Genomic DNA, 20,511 nt, shown 5'->3' with positions numbered 1-20,511 from the left:
TAAAAAGTAACAACATCATTATCCATTTTATCGAGATCATCTTTGGTGGGACGGTTCATGACTGGTTGTCCTTGAAGAGAATTGTTATCGAGATTTACGAAAGCAAAATACGATTTGAGTGATTGAAGAGTTAAAAGACGAAGAGTAAATATTAATCAGATCTTATATTGATGAAGACTGATTACAGAATAAGCAGAAAGGATATTTGCGTTTCAGAAAGTTATCCTCTACTTCTATCCTCAGTCCCTATTTATAGGGAACATGAGTGTACAAAAAATATACTAAGTCTAAACATTACACTTCGCACAAATATGACTTATTAAAATAACATAAAGATGCGAAACTATACAAACACAATATTTGACTTTTACAATTTTGCTTCTACAATCTCCCCCTTTGTAAACAGTCGAAACTATTCAATCCATAAGCTTTTGAACAGCAGAGTGAATTGTCTTTCGCACTTCTCCATACCAGGAAATCACCTTCTTGAGATCCTTCTTGTCTCCTTCATTGTTCTTCTTGCAATTGTTCATACGAACAATAAAGTGCGTATATTGCGAAGAAGTATATCTTTCCACCTCTGAGACTTTAAACAAGAATTTCTTGGGCTTCCCCTTCGTATCTCTTCCTGAAAACACCATGCCGAAAGGTTTCAGGCATATCTCCCCAACAACATATTTCGATAATGCTGACTGAGATAAGATTTCTTCCCAAGGAACATTCACTTCTCTTCCCACTACAGTCGCCAATTCTTCATCAGTAAGAGCCAAACAATCGAAGTAATTGTCAATGTATGTCTTAACATGTGCAAAGCCTATCTTGAACACTTCAGTCTCAGAGCCTTTGAGCTTATTCTCTTCCATATGCTTCAAAATTAGATCCACTTGAATCAAATCGTTGCAGTTCATCAAAGGAAAATCAGCTACAGTGAATTCATACTGCTTGTTGTCTGCTCGAATAACAAAATAATGGAAATTTTGAAGCATGTATTCAAACAACGTATCTTTCTTGATTGTTAGCACCTTTTTGATCTTCATTAAAGACCAAACTTCATCTGGATTCTTTCCCAATACAACATGAAATCTGATTTTCATGTGTATATAATCATCAGGATTATCAAATTTCTCGCTAATCTTGTACTGAGCAGTAATGAAGAGTATTTCATTGATTGGAAAATCTAGCTGACAATTGTCTGAATTCACAACATCATAACTTCTCTTTGGCTTCTTCTCGAATTCATACATTTCCCTCCCCACAACTTTTGACTCTATAGTTTCGTAAGAGTACAGCTTCGCAGGATCTCCTTTGTTCATCGTGGGAGGATCACTTGCCCTTTGCCTCATGATACTTTGTACTTGCCTTATCCTTTCCAACTCTGCCTCAGCCTCAGCTTTCTTCTCCTCCTTCGATTTTTCGTAAAATATCCCTTTTCCTTTTCCCACTACATCTGTTTGAGATTTTGAAATCAAACCTCATTCTTTTTCCCCAATAGAAATTCCTTTAGCAATTGGTCTTGTGGTTATTGTAGTTGAGGAAATTGGCTTCGTAAGTATTGGAAGAGTAGATGTAATCTGGGTAGATATAACTTTTCCCACTGTCTTTGCATCCTCCTCTTTACTTGAATGCTTCTCTCCCCCTTGCACCTTTGTGAAAGCAGGTGGGGCACCCTTCGGTAGTAAAGAGGTAAAATTGGTGATTGGTGCAAGAGCTTTCTGAATTGCCTGTTCTAAAGTATTAACCTTTAGAGATGTGACATCCCCAAAATCTCGGCCAGAAAAGACCGTTTTTCATTTATGCTTTTAAAATATTTTCAGAGTAAATCCTTTTTGATTTGAAAGTGTGGAGGAATTTGTTCCCAAAAACAAAACATGATAAAACAATGTTTACCAAAGCATTTCATAAAAGAAATGTATTTTTCATTATATAATCAAAACTCGGGGTGTCATGTTCCGATACAGACCAATAAGCATAAACGATAAAATTACAAGTCATTCAGCAAATATATACATATACAAACTTGTAAACAAAACAACTGATGGTTCATCCATCTCATGCCCTCGCGCCACTTCCTGTAATACAAATAAAACTGAGTGGGTCAGGCTTGGGAGCCTGGTGAGCATATAGGGTTTTCAACCCACAATAAATAATCATATTTAATTTTTTCACCAACCAATAATAACCCAATTACCCATTCCCGTTATTCTCACTTTATGTCCCTAAAACAACTAACATAAGGGACCTAGTCTAAGAATATTTCATCGAGGCGACAACACATGCTTCGGGGGTACCTCAGCAATATAAGTCAAATAAGGCAACCATGAGGGGGATGGAGTACAGCGAATGAACACCCAAGTTCATTAACACCTACAGGTGGCGAACATGCTAATGTTTCCACAAAACTGTCTAGAATAGCCCGTGGTCGTCATCTAAACTCCGCTAGATGACTAAATCAAACAACAACGAGGCCTCTCATCTGTTTATTACACACCAACTATCTACCCATGTTCTACCCAACATATTAGTAGATAAAATATACATTTTTATACATAGTTTTGAAAACCTGTATATCATGCTTTAATCAACTCATACTCCACATAACAGATGAGGCACACACACACATAACACATATCTCACAGAGAAATAATCAGATCTATAAGATAGAAGAGAGTGAATACACATTCACACATAACACAACCAAATATATACACATACCACGTATTTTATATAAAATACATCATATTATTGTATTTGGAAGAAGGTAACTACACACTCACTTGATTAGAAGATGATCGGATAGTACTACGACTTCCAAAAGTAGTAATCCTCAGCAGATCTGGAAGATCTTCACAAAAATCGAACTTCTCGTGGGCAGAGCTTCGGCTCGAGAACCGCACTTCTCGGGATCTTCGGGATCTCGGGACTTGCCTCGGGGCTTGAGAACAACACCGGGGCTTCGGGATATTTCTGGCACGCAAAACGATGCAAAACGGGAGAGAGAAGAGAGGAAATTGGCAAAAGACTCGGCTGCCTTCGGTTCCTATTTATAGGAGGATGGAGCCTCGGAGTACGCGGGGCGTACTGCAGTACGCAGCGCGTATTGCTTCCGAAATCATCGCTGCATGCGTCATCCGAAATGTCGACACTCTTCGGAGTACACGGGGCGTACGTCGGATCGGACCGGTGACTCGTCTTCGGATAATACCGTATTAAAAGATTACTTTTAATTACAAAATATTTAATAAACTTCGGAAATTCATAACTTTCGCATACGAACTCCGTTTTCGACGTTCTTTATATCCACGCGAAGGTGAGACTACGCTCTACAACTTTCGTTTAGACTCCGTCGGCGAATTTCGACTTTAGTTTTATTATTTATTTTTAATAGGCCGCGACAGAAAAACTTCGTTATAAATTCATAACTTCTTCGTTTGACGTCCGTTCTCGCCTAACTTTTTATCGCTTTGATACCAACAACGAGACCTTCGATCCTCGTTTAGATTGTTTCGGCTAAAAACCGCTCGATCTCAAATCGAGTATTTCGGGCTACACACCGCTAAGCCGAAACTTCGATAAATCATAACTTCTTCATACGAAGTCAGATTTGGGCGTTCTATATATATTCGGAAACCTCGTTTCAACTACTACAACATTATTCAAAGATATTAAGTTTATTTTACACTTAAATTTTGACGCTTATTTTTATTCTTAATTAATCAAACCACATAATTAAGCAATTAAGCACAAAACACATAATACTCAAATAATACAATCTTTATTATTTCAAAACGGGTTACAGAGGTTAACCTAGACTATTACATTGCTACAAATGGCAAGCCCGGAAACACAGTCATTACAAGAGACAAGAACTCAGGAGTGAGAATTTGTGTAGATGAAGATTGCAAAACCACAATTTTGATCTCAGTCACCAACTTGATCAGCTGATCAAACTTCTCCTGGGTTTCTTTGTTATTAGCTTCATGGATAGGAACAGCAACAACTTTGTGTACTTCTGTAGTAACCACATCAATCTTCTTTTGAATTTCGCCATGGTGAGAAGTAATATCCCTGAGCTCCTTCGCAAGTTCGGTTTTCAACTCTTGAAGCTTAAAGTTGACATCCTCCCGAACTTTCTTCACATCTTGTACAAAAAGAACATGACGTTCTTTTGCAACTGTTTTCAAGTCCTGGACCACTGAAGAAAAATTACTCCCTTGAGCTTTAATGCGAAGCTCATTATTTTTATCAGACTGATCAACCTTCTCCATTATACACTTCTCAGCACCCTTGAGCATTATATCAACCTCCATTGCTGAGATAGAAGACATCCTGCCAGAATCAGCTTGCGACTGAATAATAGCATTCAGCTTATGATTCAGGATTTTAAATTGCTTTCCTGTCATAAGCATATGATCAGGAATATCCTCCTCCTCTGAATCAAAATGAATGTCTTCAATTACACCTCCAAAGGATCCTCCTTCAGTTTCATTATTAGATAAAGGTTGTGAAGTTTGAGGATTTTTGGGTGATTGTGAAGGAAAAAGGGTTGTAAATGGGTTTTGAAGTGGATGATCAAAAATCGATGAGGTTGTGGATAGATTTGTAGATGGAAAAGAAACAATTGGTAAAGAAATTGGTAATGTGGTTTCAACACTCGTGATAGGTGCCCCCGTATCAGATACGTTGACAACCGTATCAGAAATAGGTACCTCCTCAGAAACTGATTTGGTAGTGACTATTTCGAGTGGTTCGGTGAGTGGTATTGTGGTAGATATTTGAGAAGTAGGGGTAATGGAAATTATTGTTAAGGAAGCATTTACCGTGGACGTCACTAGTGGGGTTTCTGAAACTATCTCTTCATCAGATGATTCATTGCGAACCACCAGCTTCCGTCTTTTTATTAGAGTACGTTGCATGTTTTTCGCAACGTCTTCAGCTCTTTGCCTTTTCTTTCCTGGAGAGACCGGAGCTGGAATACTGTGAATGGTAACCCCTTTACTACTCACTTCAGTCTTGCGAATCTTTTTCAATACCCCAGACTTGGAAGGTATTGTTTCTTTCTTTGATTGAGATGAAGTCTCTTCAATATGAACATCTTCATCTTGAGCCTGTTACGAAGATGGACCTTTCGCATTCTTCTTTGTGGACTTCTTCTTCTTTGATGGTGCAGCAACATCTAATAACACTCTAGTCGGCACCGATTGATCAATTGTTTTCAAATATCTCACCAAGACCTTGTGAGTTTGAGAGACCTTGCGAAGCATCACATCTGGAATGCGAGCAACATGAGTAAAAATTGCCTCATCATCTTCTACTACCTTCGGAAATTGATATGAAGAGAATTCAGCAACTTCAACATCCTCAGGGACAGCAATCCCTTCTTTGTCATACACCTTCTCTAGAATCAAACTCCAATACCTCGCACACGAAATTCCTTTTTCAGAGTTTGTGTTTTCTAGACTCTTGACAAATTCCTTCCATAACTGGGTTGCATAATCTACACTGATATCGTAGTACAAGCCCATAACCATGGCATATACTTCCATTCTCCCTCTATCCAGTCCAACTGTTCTTCTTGTTAGGCATCGGAGAAAAATTCCAAATAAGAAATTCCATATGCACGGCAACCCAGACTTTCGAAAGTCACTTATCGTCTCAAGCTCTGGTTGATGGCCCATCTCATTGAACATATGAATGATTTGAGAGTTGACAGGTTTGAAAAATGGAGGATTATTCGGAATCTGCAAGAATTCAACAAACATCTTCTTGGAAAGTTTTACCCGTTTGTTGTTTATCAGGTTGAAGGTTATCACATCAGTAGTATGGTTGTATGATGCTGTTGAAGCTGCCAAGGATAACCATGTCATCAGAACGGAGAATGAACTAAACATGGCAGTGGACAGAGGTGATCATTTCAGGGTAACGATGAGCATCTTCAATTCTTCAGGATAAGAAGAGACATTTGGATCAACTTGATAATTTGTGCTTTGGATTTTCATCAGGGATTGAGAAAGAACTTCATCAGTGTTGGATTGAGTGGCAGCCATTGTTAGGGTTTGAAAGAGATAAAGTTTGATCAAGTTTGAATCTTTGGAGGTTTGTGAGAGTTCTGTTTGTGTAACCGTATATAGTGTTCTTGATCCCCCTTTTATTGTTTACCCAAATTGATTTGAAATTAAAGCTAGATGCATTTAATGTTATCCGATGTGGCACCTTGAAAATCGGATCATGACTGCAAAAGATAACCATGCTTCTAAAAGTAACTGTCACATCTCCTTGAAAACTGGATAGAATACCAACCATCTTGAGTACACAGGCTGTCAATTTTCCCGTTATAGAATCCGAACCGTTAAAACCCTTCGCATGGAGTCAAGGCTCTTTCACTTTTGGGATGTAAAGTGAAGTCATATGCCAGATTTGCGAAATTATCAGCCTGAGTTGGTTTTACTCAGAACCTCAAGAATTTCGTGTGTGCATTGTGTCAACAGAATAAGATGAGAAACAAAACAAAAATATTTTGGAATTCTGTGATGTCAAAAATTCAATTTAACATGAATGCAGTTAAACCCCAGGCAAAGGTTGCTTCGTTAATCATCAAGAGAGATAATCAATAGGTTGTGTAGTTTCCCGTGAATTACAATCGAATACTTTTAGATAAGTATCGAAGGGCTTCTTTTAAAAGATATTTTGGGTTGGTTTCAAATTTGATTACATATCAGCCTTAACATAAGGTGAGAAATTGTAAATGAAATTACTTGTTTGACCAGTGTAGTCAATGACAAGTTGGCTTTTGAAAATATTTATCATGACTAGGATTTGCGAATAAAACTCACACAGAAATCATATTAAAAAAAATTGTTCTGGATCTTGTTGGGTAACAAACATCATGGGTTGCGAATGTTTGATCAAGACCACACATGCGAATTGAATATGATTTGGAGTTTCGAAATTTTGAGACTGAAACAAAAGTTTCGTTAAAATCTGGAACGATGTTCCCCGTCAATTCCATAAGGTTTATGATGTTTGGGTTTCACTTCCATCACGGTCTCATGATGTTGGATCATAAACACAGACTTGTGATTTGTCTAGGTTTTGATTGGTTTGATCAAAGACCTCAGGGACAAATCTCTTCGAAAATTTGGATTGAAAGAATTGTTTGGTATAAAAAGATTGGTTAAGAATCGAAGTGTACCTCTGTGATAATGGACAAAACAGAAAAATCTTAACTCATTTGAGAAGAGTAAGGTAGCTCTTTTGACTTATGCGAATATAAGCCTTTTGGGAAGAAATTTTCATGTGATAATTTCATTAAGGCTTTCTTTTCTCACACATAGAGTCTTGTTGAGGCTTTTGGTCTACATACAGCAGCATGCTTCTAAGGACATCCTAACTAGTTTTAAAAAAAATTGATACCTTCCCGTAGAAACACATAAGCATGACCTCTTCGCATTAAGCCCTGTACTAAGATCTCAGCACACAATATTTAAAGAACAAAGAAAACAAAAATATTTTTGTGATTTTTGAATTTTTCAAAAATAAAAATGAATAAACATAAAATATTTTTGGATTTTTGATTTTTCAAAAATTAAAAACTACAAAATGAATCGTAAAACTAACCTTAGTTATTATAATCGCAAATGCGAAAAGATGTGGATGCGAAGCCATGCGAAGCCTCTGGATGAACAGTAACATCTGAACAAGTTTGACTCATAACTGCTGAACGAGACTTTCATGCTTGAGTTTTTGGAATTGAATTCGCATCAATCATCCCCAAACCTGCTAAAATTCTAACAAATGATTTTTCATCAAGAGGTTTTGTAAAAATATCAGCAAGTTGTTCAGTTGTTTTAACAAAATGAATTTCAATATTCCCATCTTCCACATGATCTTTGATAAAATGATATCGAAGACCAATGTGTTTTGTCTTTGGATGTTTTACTAGATTATGACAAATGCGAATTGCACTTCGCGAATCACAATACAAGGAAATCTTTTTCATGTTTATTGCATAGTCATGAAGTTGACTCTGAATCCAAATAATTTGCGATGTGCAAGCAGCAGCAGCAATGTATTCAGCCTCAAAAGTTGATATAGCCACACAAGTTTGTTTCTTCGATTGCCAACTCACCAACTTCCCATCCAATAGTTGACATCCACCACTCGTACTTTTCCTATCCAAAGTACATCCTCCTAGATCAGAATCTGAAAAAGCTTGAATGAAAAACCCCATTTTCGAAGGATACCAAAGTCCTAACGAAACTGTTCCCTTAAGATAGCGAAAAATATTTTTCACTGCAGTCAAATGAGGTTCTCTGGGATTAGCTTGATATCTAGCACAATTGCAAACCGAAAACATAATATCAGGTCTACTTGCAGTTAAGTACAATAAAGACCCTATCATGCTTCGATAAAGTGTTAAATCAACAGCAGGAGCATCTAACAAAGGAGTTAGTCTTGTTCCTACTGCCATTGGTACTCTTAGTTTCGTGCTATTAGTCATTCCAAACTTTTCAAGCAAGTTCTTCGTATATTTTTCTTGATTGATTAAGATTCCATCCCTGTTCTGTCTTATATTCAAACCAAGAAAATTATTGATTTTTCCGATCATGCTCATTTCAAACTAACTTTTCATTAGATTTTCAAATTCAATTGACAATGTTGGGTCAGTCGAGCCAAAAATAATATCATTAACATAAATTTGAACAAGCATTAGATGATTCCCAACTTTCTTGCGAAATAATGTGGGGTCTACTGATCCTTGTTTAAATTTAGATTGTTTCAAGAAATTTGTAAGTGTTGCGTACCAGGCTCTTGGTGCTTGTTTTAATCCATATACAGCCTTATCTAGGATGTAAACATGATCAGGATGTTCATCGTTTATAAACCTTGGTGATTGTTCAACATACACAGTTTCTTCTAGTTCTCCATTTAAGAATGCACACTTAACATCCATTTGATAAACATCAAAGTCTTTGTGAGCTGCATAAGCTAAAAATATGCGAACTGCTTCAAGTCTTGCAACAGGTGCAAATGTTTCTTCATAGTCTATTCCTTCTTGTTGTGAATAACCTTTAACCACTAGTCTAGCTTTATTGCGAATAATATTGCCATCTTTGTCGGTTTTATTTTAAAAAGTCCATTTTAATCCGACAATTGAAACATCAGAAGGTTTAGAAATTAATCTCCAAACCTTGTTTCGTTCAAATTCAGCCAGTTCAGATTGCATAGCAACAACCCAATCTGAGTGTTCCATAGCATCCTTTACTGTCTTTGGCTCTATTTTCGAAATAAAGACATTAAACATACATAGTTCTTGGTTCGCATAATCATTAAGATGATCATAAAACGCGAATTTGAGCTCTTGTCAACACACCTGCACTAAGATGTCCTTAGAGGATCAATTGTGATATGGTTTTCCATAATCATTAAGATGATCATAAAACGCGATACTAAAGTATCTCCTATCATTTCAAATTGGAGAAATTTTTATCTTTCTGCCTAATTTGATTCTTCTCATTCATTCTGCCATACATTGAAACTTTTCCAATCTTTCAAAATTATACTTAAACTTGTAAGCATAACCATATTTACTTACTTTCAGTAAATCATGAAGAATAGTCTTATCGATCTTTCTGGTGGACCTGACCAATGCACAACCATGTGTACCCAATCTACTAGTCCTTCACTTGACTCACATATTCATGTGAACAAGGAATTAGTCTTAATTTCCCAAATACAAAGGTTTTCATTCATCACACACTCCAAGTTGCATGATTCCAAGTTTATTTCCAACTGAAACTTGGGTGATGAGAATCTTTCCTTATTTGGAAAATTCTCGACACTACCACAAACGAAAGAATCAAATTCATATTGCTATCATAGAAACATAAAAACAACAATTTTCACAAATTCTGTTGTAAGGAGATATAAAAATAAAACAAATTTTTATTTATTTATAACATGCAGAAAAACTTTCCTTACAATGTAATTACAAATGAAAACTATGTTATTACATATTTCCTAGCAGTCTATCATAACTCCTAAGCAGCAGCTCAAAAATCCAATCTTCGAACCATGCGATTGAAATCCATCTTCACGATCAGATTCAACATACTCTTACTTTTAAGCTTCCTTCCTTCTGCATGATCCTACAACACATCAAAATGAAACCTTGTCACATCATGTATTAAGAATCAACAATTAGGAACTTAATAGAGTCAGACGATAGACTTACCTGAAGCAGAGTCCAACTTTTTGATTCTACCTTCTCTTAGATCTTTCAGGTAGTCAGGTCAGCTTCGCTTCCAATGTCCCTTCAAATGGCGGTAGAAACAAATGGCTTCTTTTGCATTGGTACATGAGAAAATCACAGCCTTAGCCTTTTTTTACCATTTGGTCAACCGGGTTGACTATGGTCGATCCCTTTCCATTGGGAAGAGAAATCTTTTGTGGACTTTCAATGTTACCATTTTCAATGCCCATGGAAGTTTGAGAAGTAGATCTTCCAATCAAATTTGTTTTTCCAATGCCCCAAATCATTCATGATTCAGCGGCAACAAGAAAATAGGTAAGATCAATAAGGGTTATGTCGTGGTCTATCACATAGTAGTCCTTAATGCACTCACTATATGACTCGGGAAGTGACTGAAGAACCCAGTCAACAACGAACTTCCTTGGAACACGACACCCAACATTCTCAGCCTGTCAATGTGTGACTTCATATCCAAGACATGTGCACACACAGACTTTCCATCCTTGTGTTTGCTATCCAATAACGCTTGAGTAATCTTGAACTTTTCAAGTCTTCGAACTTGTGGGTTAGGGGGAGAATAACTGCAGGAAGTGAAGTATGATTTCCATTTCCACGATCCAACTATGGAACAACATCTTTAAAGGGAAAGCTTAATCCAAAAGATTTAGGAAGACCATAGTTGTCTGAACAAGACATCTACAATAGGAGAAATTCAAGTTAGTTGATTTAAGTCCTTAATATAACACCCAACATGAAATATTAAGGCTCCCAACACGATATTTTACAATTTGGAAGAGGGATGTCGTAATCTAAATTGCAAAATATTTGAAGGTAGGTAAATGACGTTTACCAATTTCCACCACGAAAAACAAAAAAAAGAATTTTAGGTTTTAAATGAATTGAAACTCCTGGATTCTTTAAGATTCATCGATATTTTCAAAGACATGTTTAAATCTCGATTGTGCCCTTCAAGTTTGTGACTGGGATGCCGAGGATCACAAACAAGGTGTAAATAACCATGCAAATTAGTTTGGTACACTTAATGTTACAGATCACCTAATCAATGTGCCGGTTAACCAAACACACTCCATTGATCTATGATTAACATCAAGTTACCCTTTGTCACACACTGTCAGTCCCAGATTAGTGTGTCAGTTAACCACACGTGATCCATTGATGACTTAACAAGGTGTAAAATGCAATATCATGGGTTAGCACAAAATTCACATTTTTCTAAGTAACTAAGATTGAGAATTTATAAGTGTTTAGTTACTTAGTATTTCATTATACTTTTAATGAGAATTTAAATGTCCTGTCAAACCCGTTCGGCTAACAACCATCCACCAATCAAGGAAACGGTAGGTGAGAGTGGACTCCCATTAAACTGTCATTTTATAAGCAGTAACCTTATACCCCCCTTAAAGAACGGCTTCATGAATGAGGCCTAATAACGGTAAGACTAGCATTACTCTTAGACAAAATTACAAAAATGGTCCCTGTGGTTTACCAAAAGTCACAAAGTCAGTCCCTAATAATTTTTTTTTTGATACAAATGATCCTTGTGGTTTGCAAAACTTGCACATATGGCCCTTTTTACTAACTCTGTTAGTATTCAGGCGTTAGGATAAGGGCATTTTCGTCTTTTCAGATATAAAGGGACTAAATTCGTGATATATGGTAGATCACAGGGACCATTTTTGAAATTTGTTTGAAAAAATAATTATGTGGCTGAAAGACGGGGGAGAGATCGAACGTGAGACCTCCAGCTATTAAATGGCCAAAGCCTTAACCAGTTGGGCTGCACATATATTTGGTTTATATTTTCCAATACTAATTTATATAATAAGTAAAATGTTAAAACATAAGCAATAAATAAATTACAAAACATATTTTTTTTTAATAAAACAAAATGTATTTTCATATTATAAAAAAAATACAACCAATTTGTATGCATTTTTTTGTATTTATTTTACATAAAAACGTATTTTTTGTATTTAAAAATACGGTTTCGTAATATATATATATATATATATATATATATATATATATATATATATATATATATATATATATATATATATATATATATATATATATATTTATATATTTAAAAAATACGTTTTCGTATAAAAAATGTGTTTTCGTAAAATATACTTTTTTATTTCTTTAAAAAATACGTCTTTGTATAACAAATATATTTTTGTAAAATATTTTTTTAATGTGTTTGAAATAATAATAACAATTAACACCGGTTTTAGAGCTATCGATCGAAAAGAATTTATATATATTTTTTTATGTCATGAGTAATGTTAATTATTATTATTTCAAAAACATAAAAAAAATATATTTCATGAAAACGTATTTGTTATACAAAAACGTATTTTTTAAAGATATAAACAAAATATTTTACGAAGGATAAAAAAAAATGTATTTCATAAAATATATATATTTCATAAAATAATAATGATAATAACTAACACCGGTTTTAGAACTATCGATCCAAAAAAATTTATATATTTTTTATGTCATGAGTAGTGTTAATTATTTTTATTTCAAAGACATAAAAAATATATTTTATGAAAATTTATTTGTTATACAAAAACGTATTTTTCAAAGATATAAAAAAAATATTTTACAAAATACGTTTTTATATACGAAAACGTATTTTTTAGAGACATAAAAAATATATATATTTACGAAAACGTATTTTTTAAAGATATAAAATATATATATTTTACGAAAAAAAAAATTATGAAAGACAAAAAAATATGTTTTTATGTAAAATAAATACATAAAAATGCATACAAATTGTTTGTAATTTTTTTATAATACGAAAATACATTTTGTTTTATTAAAAAAATACTTAAAAAAATGTGTTATGTAATTTATTTATTGCTTATGTTTTAACGTTCTACTTATTATATGAATTACTATTTGGAAAATATAAACCAAAAATACATCTAGCCCAGTTGGTTAAGGCTTTGGCCATTGAATAGGTGGAGGTTCGATACCTCCCCCCATCCTTTAGCCACATAATTATTTTTTAAAACAATTTTCAAAAATGGTCCCTATGGTTTATCATATATCACGAATTTAGTCCCTTTATACCTGAAAAGACGAAAATGCCCTTACCCTAACTGCTGAATACTAACGGAGTTAGTAAAAAGGTCCATATGTGCAAGTTTTGCAAACCACAAGGACCATTTGCATAAAATAAAATTAGCAGAGACTGACATTGTGACTTTTGGTAAACCACAGAGACCATTTTTGTAATTTTGTCTTACTCTTATATATATATATATATATATATATATATATATATATATATATATATATATATTACTACGCCTATAATAATATAATAAAGCATAAGGGTTGAATTTTAAACTTTTAAAATTCTAGGGTTTGGAACTAAATGTTTTAAAGTAAGACTTTGCATTTACAAATTCCAAAACTTGAGGGCAAGTTTTGAACTATTCAAAAACTTTTGGAATCCATAACATATGATTTTAATATAGGTTTTAATGAAAAGACTCTTGAAAATCCATAACTTGAGGACAAGTTATGGAGTTCATAAAACATTTATGAAAATGACTCGTTATGTTCCATAACTTGAGGACAAGTTATGGATGACATAATTCCATAACTAACTCGGCAAGTTGGTTAAGTTTCTAAGGGGACACGGCGAGTTCCCCAGTGGACTCGGCGAGTCCACTGTCCAGAAAGCAGAAAATCAATTTATTAAAGCTTTGAAAACAAGTAGCATCAAGTATAATGGAAAACAACCCTAGGCTCTGATACCACTGAAGGGTTTTGAGCATTCTAACACTCCTATGGTGTACATGCAACCCTAGATGCTTTGGATCTATGTTTTCTCTAATTATACATGCAATATTGTTTCTAAATCATTAAACCTACAACTAGCATACAAATGACATAAACATCATAGAAATGAGTTATAGAATTACCTATTTGTTGTAGCTTTTAGTTTTTTCCCTTTAAGAACTTAGCACCAATACTATGAATGCGTTCAATGGAATCACAACACAGCTTTGGACAAATGATGACTATTGAGAGAATATCTTCACACCAAAATCGGCTCAATGATCTTTCAAGAACTAGTGCCCCATTTTGGAGGCTAATGGACTTCTTATATAGTGTGGCTTAATTAGGGTTACACCATGCAAACCCTAATGTGCATGACTTTTCACATTCCTTAGGCTCCATGCGTTTTAATCTCCATGGAGTATCCATGGTTCACCACATGGATTTAGCCCAACATAAAGAACAATGGATCACAAGTCCACTTTATAAGAATGAAAGATTTACCAAATCAATCCGCATTTATTTAATTAGTCTTTTTTAATCACAAAATTAATTCCAAACTAATTATTGATCAATACTAATTAAATAATTGATTTCATATTAATATATAAGAACTTATAATATCTTAACAAATCATAAATAACCTCTTCTCAAAAGTCCGTCCAATCAGATTGTCTGGGTGATGTACAACCCAACTGGATCATGCTACTCTCAGGTCAAATACATATCAATTATAGTTATGGACTTAAATACTAATCCAACATTTATAACCCATACCTTTTTACCCTTTTATTAAATCGGTTGGGTATGGATCATTGTCAATTCTCTCTATTTATAACCCGCCCCATTTGACTCTATATATATATATATATATATATATATATATATATATATATATATATATATATATATATATATATATATATATATATATATATATATATATATATATATATATAGTACCAAAGTATGCAACTCTATTTCTAAGTAAATTGGAATTCTTATTGTATTGGATTTTAAGTATTAAGTGATGTATATATTATTTAAGTAGACATTTTATTTTTTTTAATAAATATTACTTTGCGGCATACACCAATTTGTGAAATTGTAATATTGAAAAAAGATCAGGCTAATGAGTCGGGTATTCGTTGATTCGGTGGATACAGGTATAGATTCATTTATTCAAAACTCTAAGGGTTATTGGAGCAAGGTTGGTCGTGTTATTAATTTTTTAAAGGGTTTGAATCAAAGATGATTCGCGCCACCCCAGCCCCTTTTTGACAGGTCTAACCTTATTTCTAAGAGGAAAGATCTCTTAAAATGTATGTTATTACTTCTTGTTTTTGTGCAAGAAAGGAACTAAATACTTAAATAGGAAATATTGTGTATGCTGTTGAGTGTATTGTAGTCTGTGTAATAGTTCATACCAACGAATTAACATTCTTCTCGGTAAGAATAGACTCACAAGAACCTTGAACATAAATATAAAAATCACATCAAAAATACCCACATTATAAAAAAAAAGAATCTTTCATAAAGTCGTAATCAAGTACAAAATGTATGATTGCATCTACTAAATTACATAATATTTTCATTAACATGAAAATTTACATAATAAAACATCATTTAATAACATAAAATACAAGCCATGCATGTATGAAATTTTTTCATATACGCAATGCAAGCTTCTAGAACTTACTCTCATCTTGATCATATAATCACAAAGTGATGTTATTTACAAGATTTTCGTTTTCTATATACCCATGAATCGATCCAAACACAAAACTAAAACACAAACATCATCCCACACTTCTTGAAAACTTCTAGGTGGGAAGTGCATTGGTGTTTTTATCTGCATTAACTCTCTAATGACTGCGTAGAACCCCTCGTTTCCATGTCACCAAACGTTGTAAAAAATGCATAACCTATAAACAAAGCAAAATAAATAATTATAATAAGTAAGTGAAAAAAAAAATTAACAATTACTTCTATGATTGATCTCCTCAATAACATGCACTTATATGAACTTAATTACCTCCGATGGTTCTTGTAAAGAATAAGTAGCATCAGTTTCTTTAGGTATTTTAGATACCAAAATACCAAATCCTTGTCCTTGTTTACGCAATACCTTGAAGGCATCTTCATCTGTACGATCATCTCCTATGTAGATAGGTAAGACATCTTTTGAGTTAGCATAACCTACAAAGCAAATTAAGAAGAGTTAATAACTTTAACATATATAAGGTTCTTCTTCTTATTATTTTTTTTAAATGATTGTTAACAATATGAATGCTTTTAAATACCTAATGATTCCAACAAGAACTCAAGGGCTTTGCCTTTGTCCCACTTGATAGTTGGTCGAATCTCCAGGACTTTTCGGCCTTGAGTCAACCGAAGCTTTGGGTAATCTTTAAGAACAAATTTAACTCGATCTGCTAAATCACTCCAGTTCTGTATACATTAAAAAATATATATATTCAGCTTATTGCATAAAGTAAACATTTTTTGTTAATTAAAGTGTTTTGAGTCTGAATATACCTGTTCTTCAACACATCTAAAATGTACAGATAAACAGAACTTGTTGTTTTCCACATTGGCACCTGGAATGTCCTTTGTTTTTTCTAATAGATGCTTGTAAACCTGAAAATAAAAACATTACAATTTTATAAGTAATAATCATTTTTATATAAGTTCTTTGCTTGAAAGATATATAATGACAATAATAACTACCTCAGCCATCATTGGTAAAAATTCCTTGGCTGGTTGGCATAGCACATTTTGATTACCCTAAAAAGACAATTAGCACAAAAAAATTATAAACAAATATAGCTCATTTAACACACATTTGATTAAATGTTAAAATATCAAATAAATCAAAAATATAAAAAGATAGTTTTGTTCGTACTTTTTGATGCTTGCCAGACGATGGACCCTTGATGTCCATACCATGACTACCCGCGTAGTATAATTCGGATAGTCTTACAAAATTATAAACCTGAAATGCAATAAAATAAAATTATCTCATTAACTACATATGCTAGAAATACATCTTATAATTTTCCAGTCTTTTTAGTCGTGAATCTAACCTTTTTTTTAATATAAAAACATGAAACAAAAAGCAGAGACAAAAGCAAAAAACTTATCAATAATTTACTAATGATTTTCGGAAAGAAAAAAAAAACATTTTATACTGTAGTAACAATTATAAAACAAGTGAAGATAAAATGTTGATTTTTTTTTTATCTAGAAAACTACAAATTTGACACCTATATAATTAAGTCAACCAAATTAAATAGATGAATATACCTTGGCTCTGCACCTCCCGCTAACAATGGCTGTTGGAAAGTACTTTGCAACATTCTTCACTGCTTCTCTCATCTGTTGTCACCATTAGTTTCAGTTTAGAGACAGAAACACACACAAGATTCTTTATATATATATATATATATATATATATATATATATATATATATATATATATATATATATATATATATATATATATATATATATATATATACAGAGAGAGAGAGAGAGAGAGAGAGAGAGAGAAAGAAGGGAACCTCAGGAGCCATGTAAGCTTGATCAGGGTTTGGAACAATGGGAGACAAAGTGCCATCATAATCAAGAAAAATCACAACTTGTTTCATCTTTGCAGCACTCATGATCTCTTCAAACACACCCAATGCTGAAGGATGCTTAATCTGTTTGGAAAAAATAATCAGTTTAATTATATTCTTAGGTTGCCGGAACTGTAAAACTGACCAACATCGATTAGAGGCAGGATCACTTACAATCCAAGCTTTCTTATCTTCTGTATCTTCAGAAGAGTTTCTGGTCGGAGAAGAAGCTCTCATAGCATCGACCCATGCAATGTTCTTGGCCAATCCAGCATGTCCTCCGGCGGAGGAGGCGGCTGTTTCGATAGTACTCTTGGGGAACTTGTTTCTTGAAAACAAAGTGATGTTGTAAGGAGAATTGGGAACCGAGGGGGAATAGAGAGATGAACTATTGACGGCCACCGTGATAGCCATGCCAATGGCGGACTGCGTGTCGGAAACCACCGCATTTGGATTAGTCATTTTGATGAAATGGAAAGAGTGGAAGATGGGATTTTAAAGATTTCGAAAAAGAGTGGGAGAAATGAAGAGGAAAAGAGGGAAACACGCAATGGACTCGGCGGAGGAGGAATGAGGAGGTGGGGGATGTTGAAGGGGCGAATTTATAAGTAAATTTCATGGGAGAAATGGAGGAAGCATCCTTCTCTACTTTTTTTGGCGAGTGAAAAAGGCATTTGGTAAAGTGGTGGTGGGACCATTTGAGGTTCATAAAATCAGTTTTGTTAATCTAATTTTTAATTGATTAGAACAAGTTAATTGGATTCTCTTTTATAAATTATTTTCATTATCTCAAGTATTTGTTTGTTTGTTTTTTTAATACCATTGAAAACAAGTTAATTGGATTCTATTTTGTTAAAAAAATACTTTATGTGTGTGCAGTTTTTATTTAAAACAAAAACCCTATATAGGCATGAGGTTTAATAGAAACCATTATCAAATATGAAACTAAAGAAACAATTTGTTTTAAATTTTTGATTTTTTATCAATAAAAAATCAAAATATATAAATTTATAACGTTTTATATTTTTTCAAATGATATCAAATTCAATAAAAAAAAAAATTTCGTCATGTTCAAGGTGTGAATCTGTAAAAATTCATAATATAAATCTGAATTCACACGATAAACCTGAAAAATATATAATTTATTTTTAGCATTTACAATGTGAAGTTATGAATTTAGATATTTTTAGTTTTTTTTTTTGATAAATAATAATTTCTAAAACATGAAAAATTATATGTTTCTTTAGAGAACCATTTTTAAAGGTTTCTATTGAATTTTTTCTTTTATATATATATATATATATATATATATATATATATATATATATATATATATATATATATATATATATATATATATATTAGTGGTGACAATCAAACAATTGTGTTCTATTTTTGTCAGACATAACACGATACGATAAAGTTTATGCAACAAGAACACGAAACAATAAGATGTCATGTTTTTTTTAATAAACACGAAAATGAACAAATTAAAAATCGAAAAACAGAAAATAAAAAGAAAAAAATAACATAATATAACAATTAGTTTATTTAATTGCCAATGTGTGACTAGCCCACTTGGTAGAGGCTTTGCCTCTTAGATTGAAGGTCTCGAGTTCTATTCCAAGCGTTAACGGTTTCGTGATACTAACTGTTTTCGTTTGCTAACTACTAACCACAAACCCCGTCGTACAAAAAAAATAGTTTATTTAATTAATATTTAATCATACAAAACACAAAAAATACAAAAAAACAAGACAAATAAATGCTAAATCGTGAAAATTTTGTGATGAACTTTGAACATGAACACCACACGACATGACATCGTGTTTTTTACACTTAACACGAATACGAATTCAAATTCCACTTTTGTTTCAATTTCATTTTTGTGTCGTGTTATCATTTGGGGTGTGTGTGTGTGTGTGTATATATATATATATATATATATATATATATATATATATATATATATATATATATATATATATATATATATATATAATTTTGGAAACTTTTTTATTAAATTATGATATTTTAAATTGTTTTAATTTTACAGGTTAACGGTTCTAAACTAATATAAGATACAATTTTCAGCTTTCACCCATCAACATTCAAACTATCCATTACCATTACATGTTATAAAAGATTTATATAGCATAGAAAAATTATATACAAATAAGAATATTAAATGGTGTTACTATATGTACCGTCTTCACTTATATAAATACTCACACCGTGGGACGGTATACAAACATTATTACACTCACATAGAAAGCGTAAATGAAACAATTAGGGGTACGTAGAGAATTTCTCGTATCAAAAATCCAAACATTGACCAATTATGTGATAGTTGCCTACCAGTACCTGAACTCTTATTGAAATTAAAACGGGGATTTAATGATGTGAAAACTTAAATATCTATAAGTTGTTGCAAATATATTACTTTGTAATGGTATTATATCCTAGGATAATACAATATTTGATCAAGATGATCTAAAGTCCAGATAAACTAAACAAAGAAATGCAGGCAATGGGGAAATAACGACCTCTGGGGGGCACGGAGTCGACTGAGGCCAACATATTTTCTAACAAATCTTTAACATATCACATCTCAAATCTCGATAAGCTTTTGCAAGTACATTACTTAGATAATAATCCATATAGCATGTGTAACGATTAGGATTGTAAACGAACTAAACGCTCAGTAAACCATTTGTGAACTATTTGGTAGAAAGTTAATTTACGTTCGTTTATTTAATAAATGAACAGATCTTAATTAGATTTTTCATTCATCTAGTTAAACAAACGAACATGAAC

General features: G+C 33.0%; 1 protein-coding gene across 1 annotated transcript; it reads right to left on the bottom strand.

The window, feature by feature from the left end:
* Nucleotides 1-15,616: 15,616 nt before the first annotated feature.
* On the bottom strand, nucleotides 15,617-18,276 carry LOC111899324 (probable trehalose-phosphate phosphatase D). The gene is made up of 9 exons (XM_023895175.3): nucleotides 17,869-18,276; nucleotides 17,638-17,778; nucleotides 17,381-17,452; nucleotides 16,980-17,069; nucleotides 16,805-16,861; nucleotides 16,613-16,714; nucleotides 16,378-16,525; nucleotides 16,110-16,273; nucleotides 15,617-15,999 (listed from the first exon to the last, which is right to left on the bottom strand). The coding sequence occupies exons 1-9, from the start codon at nucleotides 18,154-18,156 to the stop codon at nucleotides 15,940-15,942; spliced, it is 1,122 nt and encodes a 373-aa protein (XP_023750943.2). The 5' UTR covers nucleotides 18,157-18,276; the 3' UTR covers nucleotides 15,617-15,939.
* Between the last annotated feature and the right edge of the window lie 2,235 nt (nucleotides 18,277-20,511).

Source organism: Lactuca sativa, chromosome 6 (genome assembly GCF_002870075.4).
Source record: "Lactuca sativa cultivar Salinas chromosome 6, Lsat_Salinas_v11, whole genome shotgun sequence".
Classification (NCBI taxonomy): domain Eukaryota; kingdom Viridiplantae; phylum Streptophyta; class Magnoliopsida; order Asterales; family Asteraceae; genus Lactuca; species Lactuca sativa.
The sequence above is the reverse complement of the archived record's forward strand: the minus strand, read 5'-3'. Positions and strand labels throughout refer to the sequence as shown.